General features: G+C 51.4%; 3 protein-coding genes across 3 annotated transcripts; 2 read left to right on the top strand and 1 right to left on the bottom strand.

The window, feature by feature from the left end:
* Nucleotides 1–835: 835 nt before the first annotated feature.
* BDW70DRAFT_170999 (uncharacterized protein) lies at nt 836–1,979 on the bottom strand (the record flags this gene model as incomplete). Its single annotated transcript, XM_073743085.1, has 2 exons — nt 1,155–1,979; nt 836–1,099 (listed from the first exon to the last, which is right to left on the bottom strand). The coding sequence occupies exons 1-2, from the start codon at nt 1,872–1,874 to the stop codon at nt 836–838; spliced, it is 984 nt and encodes a 327-aa protein (XP_073592607.1). The 5' UTR covers nt 1,875–1,979.
* A 600-nt stretch (nt 1,980–2,579) lies between these two features.
* Nucleotides 2,580–3,739, top strand: BDW70DRAFT_170997 (uncharacterized protein; the record flags this gene model as incomplete). Its single annotated transcript, XM_073743084.1, has 2 exons — nt 2,580–2,862; nt 2,914–3,739. Exons 1-2 carry the CDS (start codon nt 2,693–2,695, stop codon nt 3,737–3,739), a joined length of 996 nt encoding a protein of 331 aa, XP_073592606.1. The 5' UTR covers nt 2,580–2,692.
* Nucleotides 3,740–5,470: 1,731 nt separating this feature from the next.
* BDW70DRAFT_163189 (peroxidase family protein) lies at nt 5,471–6,446 on the top strand (the record flags this gene model as incomplete). Its single annotated transcript, XM_073741257.1, has 4 exons — nt 5,471–5,594; nt 5,653–5,893; nt 5,962–6,233; nt 6,289–6,446. The coding sequence occupies 4 exons, from the start codon at nt 5,471–5,473 to the stop codon at nt 6,444–6,446; spliced, it is 795 nt and encodes a 264-aa protein (XP_073592605.1).
* Between the last annotated feature and the right edge of the window lie 1,638 nt (nt 6,447–8,084).

The following is an 8,084-nucleotide window of genomic DNA, read 5'->3' as shown; positions in this document are numbered from 1 at the left end:
TGGATAAAGATAGCAACTCAGGTATCTGGTATCCGCATGGATACGATATGGATAGCATTTGCTATCTGATATCCGCGGATATGCCGCAGTCTAGTTACAAGAAGCCCATTTAGAGCCCATATATACTGCGGAGTGATGGTAAAAACTAGGGACTGAACGGTAAGTTCGAAGAACAGTGATGAATTGTCCTGAGACTTATCGAATGATTGAGAGGGTTATTGCTGCGGTGAATGGCGCAGGTGGTTGAGCACTTATAGGCACAGTCAAGCACCGCCTGCTCAATAATTCAGGGGAAAACATAGCCACTGAGTTCGGCGAGTGAATAGTGAAGCGAGGAACATCAGAACGACCGCTTCCACGTCGTTCTTCGATGGAGAAAGACACTGCATGGCGTCTGCACGCCTTGTTAGGTTACAGGCGCCACTAGAGGCCAATTGGTTGAACCACATCCGATTTCAGTAGGCTAAGAGTCCGATATTCCCACATTGGTAAATATAATATTGGAGTCTAAGGGCTGGGCTAAAGAAGGCTGCTGACAATGCGGATTCCATTTTCTGCCCCTTGTAGCAGGTCAAATATGTCCCCTGTTTCAGGGTGTCAGGGGTGTTTGTCTACAACTATGAGGGAGATGTCAATCTGAGCAGTGCAAGATGGTCAAACTCTTAGTACAGGAACGAAACCATAATTTGTATTCCGCTAGGTATATTGATTTGGGGTTCTTTGTGTAAACACCTGAGATGATAACCTTATGTGAAGGGAAATTCCTCATGGCAACATTCACGGAAAGCTTGAGAGACAGCCTTACAGGTATCTTTATAGACAATTCATAGAAAGGCTAAAGCAGGACAAACATAAGTGTAGCAAGAGCTGCCACACTGGCCCCGGCAATGTTCACCGCTGACAGCGGCGCAGCGTCGACGTCGGTATCGGTCGGATCCGTGGCGTTAGTGACATTCTGTGTGCCTACGACCTTTAGGCAGGTCAGGGAGGCAGCCGTGTTGTTGATTAGGCTGTTGGTGCTGTTGCCAGAGGTGAAGACGGTGAGGATAGGGGTGATCTTGTACATCTCGGCGAGGTTTCCTTGTTCCGTGTAGTTGCTCTGATGAGATGACAACCATCAGCAGGGGTAGATAATGAAAGATGGCAAAACATACCTTTGTCGTGTCGTCGTAAAGCTGGGCGAGATTGTCTGTCTTGGGCAAGATAGGCCAGCAGTCCGAGGAGCCATTGGCAGGCTGCGAGATGGTGGACAGATTGCCCAAGGAGACAACGTCGAAACTGCCCAGCCCCTCACCGGAGCCAGTCATGTCACTGCACTCGTCTGGAGGATTGTTACGAAGGTCTGAAGCGAGCGCTGAGCATGCATTGGAGCCGGAGTACTGTAGATTGCCAGCCTGGCGAGTCAGACTCTCGATGCAACCCTGCTGGATGACGTCGGGGCAAGTCCCATAAGAGGCCCGCGTGTCGACGGTGATGCTGTCGTTGAGCTTGGGGACATCAAAATGGCCAGTTGGAGGATCGTTGAAGACCACAGCACAGCCAGACAAGTCGCCCACCTCCAAATTGGACGGTGTCCCAAGATAGTAGACAGACCTGAAGGAGCGCGACTCTTCGGAACCGTCGCCCCCGGCATTTCCGCCGGACTCTGGATCCTCGATGTGGACCCCCTTAACCAGGGAGATGCCGGCCAACGAGTCTGGCGCGTCTGAGATCCGTGCCAATCCAACACCGGCGTAGGTCTCGTCCGCTACAGTGCAAGAGTCCCAGCCCTCGTTGGGGCAATCAAGGTCTGTGCAGCCGACAATGTCAGTCGGGAGGTCCTGAGCCAGGGCTGAAATGATGGGGGCGAGGAAGAGGACTTTGGAGTGGATCATGTTGGGCCTGAAGGATTGTATGAGAAGCCAAAAGAGGAACAGTGCTGGTGTGATTTGGAGAGAAGGACGGAGGATGTCGATAGAGATAGCGGTGCTTTAAGGAACCAGTCTGTACTGCAATGAAACCATAGATAAATGAAGAGCCAAGCAAATGACCTCAGCGGCTTGTCAAGAACCTCTCGTCAGCGTACGTCGCTGCAGATCGTCTGCTCAGCCCTGCGCTAAGGAGTAGCCTATATACTATCAGATTCACAGTGGCTGTAAACGTCCGGCCCGGTGGGGGACCCACTGGGCGCTTCCGCAGGCCAAGAAGGCTGAATCAAGGATGAAGAAACATCATTATTCATGCGAAGACGCTCTCCAGGGCTTTTGGCCCCAGCCAGCCAAGGAAATCAAAGCCAACTGGCCGTGCTTCTCGTACAGTCTTTTCCTGTTCCGATTTTGCTGGGGCCGCCCCCACGCCGATCTATATGATGAAGCTGCAGTGAGGGCAATTTCATCGCACTGCAGGATTTGGCCCCTGGGACGATGTAACATACTATCAGAACTATTCGAATGCTCTGCAAGAGAGAGCTGTGAGTATACTGATGGTGATGCAAATCGGTCCGGGCCGAACTATACAGAACGACAACCAAACCCCGAAGTCGGCCAGCCTATATAAACCAGCCAGAAGACCGACGATGAAGCCATCATCCTCAAGCATCTCAGCAGCTCAACTTCTCATTTATCTCTAAGCGTTGTCAGGCTCTCCGCCGCAGCTCTAAATCCTTTGGTTCCCAGCGTCTTGTGACAATTCTCCTTTACCACATCCCATCACCATGGCCGGAGTCGTTGATGCTATCGGGGTTATCTCCGGTCTCTTGACGATTGTGTCGTTCAGCATGGACAATTTCGGCCAGGACCAAGATCCTGGTTCGACCATCAAGGTTGCCGTTGGTCTCGACGGTCCCAGCGGTACTGAGAATGCTGGTGGTGACCTGCCTGATGTGTAAGTGCATGGATCACACAACGCTTGTAACTGTCTACTAAACATGAACAGCCGCATCTGGAACGATTTTGGCGAATACAAGGCCATGACTGCCGACCCTGGCACTGTCAGCAACGGGAACATTGGCACCATCACGGTCGACCACGACCAGCAGGGTGTCTACTCCCTCTTCTCGGCCAACACCGACGCCATCTGCATTGCCTGGGTGACCACAACCTGGGCTGAGACCGCGGGCGGCAACAAGTACGCGGTGTCTGGCGACTACGGCGAAGCCTGTGGCGGGACTTGGTACGAGAGCAACCTGTGGACCAACGGAGAGAACTCCTACCAGCCCAAGTGCTTCTGGATCGACGGAAACGGCGACCAGCCCAACACCGGGTTCCAGGTACGCTGGCCTAGGTACTCATCTGACCAGTTCGATGAGGGCAACACCGACCCAGCCAACATCTGCAACGATATCGACTTTGGCCTCCGCACCGAGGCGGACCCCAGCAGCATCAACTACTGGGTCAAGGGCAAGAAGCGTGATCTGAACAGCCGCCGCATGCGTGCCCGCCGTGATGTCCGCGCTCCCTGGACCGAAACCGAGCTCGTCGTTAGTGAATCCAAGTTCCACTCTGCCGTTAAGCTCTGCGAATCTGAGACCTCCATGGGGCCCGACTTTGTGCACGTTGAGGAGAATATCTTCTGCGACATGGGAGCAAAGAAGACGCACCCTCTCTGCAGCGGCAGTGGTGCCAGCACGAACACCACGGCCACGTCCCAAACCTGCTTTGATCTCGAATCCAAGAACCTGGTTTCTGGGGGTGCCGTCAAGCGGGCCAGCCCCTACACCAGTATTCGCGACTGGCGCTCCAAGACCCCGGCCACCAACTAAATGCATAAATTGGACCTAGCATAGAGTGTCCTTGAAGGTTACTCTCTTGCACCTGTAAATAGTATTTGCATTCTTTCTGGTACATAGTGCGTTGGGGCAGCTTCATTGTCTGATTCGCCTGCGCCAGCTATATCAGTTTGGTCACTGGCGTGGCAAAATTGTCCGTGAATATTTGCTCTATAGATTATTTCAAGTGATCATTGGTAGTCAATCAATTTTTTTCTTTTTGAAAAAGCTCAACCTCGTAGTGTACCGCGCTGCTGCATGATTTGTATGGCCCGGCTTTAGCCCAGACTTTCGTAAGCTTCACGGCGTCAATTCGAAGGAATTTCCTTGCCGCATCCCCATTGATTCAGCAGCCGGCTAGAATCCCTGAGGTATAATGGTAGTACAGTTGCTGCGCCTTGCGCGTCACGGTCGATCGCTGCTTCTTTTTGGGCCAGAGCGGGTCGGTTTTGGTATAGTATCAGGTTGGTACAGCAGCTCTAGCCTTACGAGGCAATCCTCATCTCCAAAGACACAAGACCTTTTGTCACCTACGGAGTAGTTGTTATGTATTCGCTTTTCACTAATGTCACTGCATAGATGTTCATTGAGTCTTTGATCTCAAACTGGCTGAATGTCTGAGGGAACACTTTGGAATTGCAAGCTCGCTTTGCTAGCCTCCAGTCAGCAGCACTCCTAATATTTAAATTTGGAGCTTGGGATTGACTCTTATCACCTGAATTATTCCAGGAGAACTGTGCACGCATTTCGCCAGAACGGCGGTCTCATCACTTGCCCAGACAGAATTGTCTTCTTATTCTAGAGACTTTGTGTAAAGAACAATCTGACATTTCTGCAACGACTGGACGAGCTCGGGCCCTCTAACCAGTTTTCAAGATCGGGCACTTTATACTTGATATCATACTCAGACCGACATAGCCTTTTCTTGGATTATCCCAGGATAACACTGTGTCCGGCGATGTCGAGAACCTGACGGTCCGAAGCAATTTCCCGATGTTATCTTAATGTACGTTTTTGTTATTATATATCGTTTGGCGTACCGACTCTGTTACCTGCTCGGATAGACATGCCTGAGACGCAGGAAGCCCACGCACGGAAACTTCTCTCAGGTTTCCATTAATGACCAAGAGTGACAAATACACTAAACAAGGGGACAAGTTGCAACAGAATGGATCGAATTTGCGATATCCTCGGCTCTCGAAGGCCGACCACGGGGCCTGCTGATAGGCCAACACATGCACAGTATATCGAGATCCGCCAATCGCTCTGAGACAGCCCTATTAGGTCATTCGGCCAATCATGCAGATCCATCGGATGTGAGATAGACCCAGAAGACTACCAAACGCGGTAGAGACTCCGAAACGAGCAGTTTGTTTTGCGTCTGTGGGTGAAACAATTCGATCCGCGGTCTGTTCCAACTGCCGGACAAGAACCGAAGATATTCCGGCAGATTTTGGTTCATCATTCAGATCTTGAGACGTGACCTATACACCATCAGCCGGTTGCTGTTCGGTATTTCCGGCCCTCGGCGCTATATTCAACTTCCCGATCTCATATCGAGGATGAAACTCCTCGGCTGGTGGCCACGCTCGAATCAAAAATTGGGAATTTCAAAGGAGTATGTGGACCGAGTCGCACAGATATTGCGACAGCGGGACATAAATAAAGCCTTTCCTGTATATTCTGCTCAAAATCGTTGCCGCATAACTCGACAGGCCGTCCACGATGAAGACATCAGTTCTATCAGCAGGCCTGAGCCTTATTGCCTCGGTAGTGGCGTTTCCGCACTACTTGGACATTGAGCGCCGCTGGGAGCCCAGAGAATGGATTGCCCCGGGACCAGACGACTGTAAGATTCATCCTCGCCAAACTGGCTCTTGGGCGACTTGTTGACAGTCAGGCATAAGCCCGCGGTCCGTGTCCGGGCCTCAATACCCTGGCCAATCATGGCTACCTCCCCCGCAATGGTAAAGAAATTACACTTGATATCCTCAAGGAGGGCATGCTTGAGGGGTTCAATATCGAGCATGGCGATGCGGTGCTTCTCTTCTTTCAGGCTATCAGGACCAGTCCAATTCCCTTCTCGGATAGGTTCGACCTCGCCGACATCGGCCGGCACGGCATACTGGAACACGATATCAGTTTGAGGTACCTCTGTCCCCCTCATTATCTGACCTGGTCGAGGTGTATTCTGACGTCAAACTACTGCGCGTTAGTCGTTCCGATGCGTACTTTGCCGACCCCAAACCATTTAACGAGACTGTCTGGGCTGAGACGATGTCGTACTTTACCACCCCAATGATCACTGTCGAGCAGCTTGCAAAGGCTCGGATGGGGCGGCTGGCTACCTCCAAGAAGACAAACCCTGAGTTCGAGTTGTCCTGGCTTGCCGACGGGTTCAGCTGGGGCGAGTGCGCCTCGTTCTTCGAGATCATGGCGGATGGGACGACCGGGACGGTGGACACGAGGTATATTGACTACTGGTTCCGTACGTGATCGTAATCTATGTAGCCTTTCAGATGCTAACCAACCAACCTTTCCAGGAAACGAACGCATGCCGACCGAGCTCGGCTGGCAACGACGCAATGTGACAATGAAGGGCTCTGAGCGGATCAAGTACAGCCAGTTGCTCATGGAAGCTGCCGGCGTGAAGAAGCGAGACATGACTTCGGATGCGTATGGTCGGCCTATCGGTCGCTGATTCCTGGCGTAAAGTCTCAGAATGTTGTAAAACAGGATGGGTAGAGTCTTCCAATGTTTTTAGATCATTACGTTACGAACCAAAGTACACGCTGCGCGGACCTTGCAGAGCGTTAGGCTTCACCTGAATCATTTTTCTTGCAGCTTGACTTGCGCATAATTGAGAACCATCGAGGTAGAGGGTAGGACAGGTACTCTGTAATCGTCGAATGTACGACGTCATAATGAGAGGGTTACGCGAAGACGAGGCATGAAAAATTTCCGATCACACCACCAAAATAAACCCCACGGCTAGGCAATCAAAGCCTTCGATGCCTCGATCGAGCCTGAATGAGGGTGCCTTATCTTGTATGAAACCAGCTTGGGCCAGGCTGTGGTACAAGACTTGTGAGGGCATTGAAACGGCAGCCGGGGGACATCACCGAGCTTTTAAAATATGTACTTAAAGCCAACGTGAGCGTAGCAGGTTGTTCTACCGTTTGAAATTCTAGTGCTCATGCCGTTCATTCTCACTTCAGCCCTCATTTCTTTGTCGACGGCCCACGCCCGACACTTTTCGAGACGCGATTACCGCCCCCGATATCTTCCTCCAGATCTATGGTGCTCCCAATTATCAGCAATGTCCATATGGTAATGATAGAAGATGCAACATAGGTGCAGCAATAGTATGGACATTGCGACTCTGTGGTCTGTTTCTTCTTGATAGAGATCTTTCCCAATCATTGTCATCTCCAGCATGGAGACATGCAAAGATCTGTCTGACAATCACGACAAGATCAACGCATCTAGACCGCACATCACCTATGCAGAGAGACCTTCAGCCCCTTCCCTATGGCCTATGTTTCCCAACTGCAGAAGCATCGTTGTAATTTACCCGCACCATACTCGTCCAAGGCATGCAGACGTATCGACGAGTGCCAAGGGGCAGAGACGACTCCTTTATGATGTTGTCATAGCGGACGAGCGCCAACGGTCGAGGGTAATGTAGAGAAATTATTTGAGCCTTTTTTAGCTTTTGGTCTAAAGGGAGTGAACTGGCATTTAGCACTGATCCAGTCACCGCTCTGGTAGGTACAAGCGAGGAACGCAATTCCAGTACTGGAGTGCTTCGACAACGATTTTCATGGAAGCCAAGGGCATACCAGCTGTTCTAGGAAAAGATGACACGCCATCGAGGCCAGTCAAGCAGATGGTCGCACTGTGGAACGGGGAACTAGACTCGGGTGATCTGCGATGGAGCAAGCAGATTCCATGTCGTGAGAGCATATTGTAACACAACGAGTGAGCCGTTCAAGATCTTCATGACTTCGTCTGTTTTTACCTCGGACTATTTCTGATGACTTGTACAACCTAAGTTGCCGCAGCGAAAAAGGGTTTCCGACAAGCTCGAGCACACCATCGGCCCAGATCGGCTTCCGTGCCTTGACGGCCATCTCAACCTGCCCTACCTTACTGCATTCGCCAAGGAGTTTACGCGCTGGCGGCCGTTGGCACTCAGAGGACCCAATCTGGCGGCCGAAGGACGACGAACATGTTGGATATTGGATCTGACAACAACGATAGTACCTAGCAAGGATTTGGGTTAACCACATGGACCGGACTGCCATTGTGGGCCCAAAATCGTCCCAGCTTGAGCAAT

The sequence above is a fragment of the Aspergillus foveolatus genome (genome assembly GCF_047715535.1).
Source record: "Aspergillus foveolatus strain CBS 279.81 unplaced genomic scaffold BDW70scaffold_64, whole genome shotgun sequence".
Lineage (NCBI taxonomy): Eukaryota > Fungi > Ascomycota > Eurotiomycetes > Eurotiales > Aspergillaceae > Aspergillus > Aspergillus foveolatus.
The sequence above is the reverse complement of the archived record's forward strand: the minus strand, read 5'-3'. Positions and strand labels throughout refer to the sequence as shown.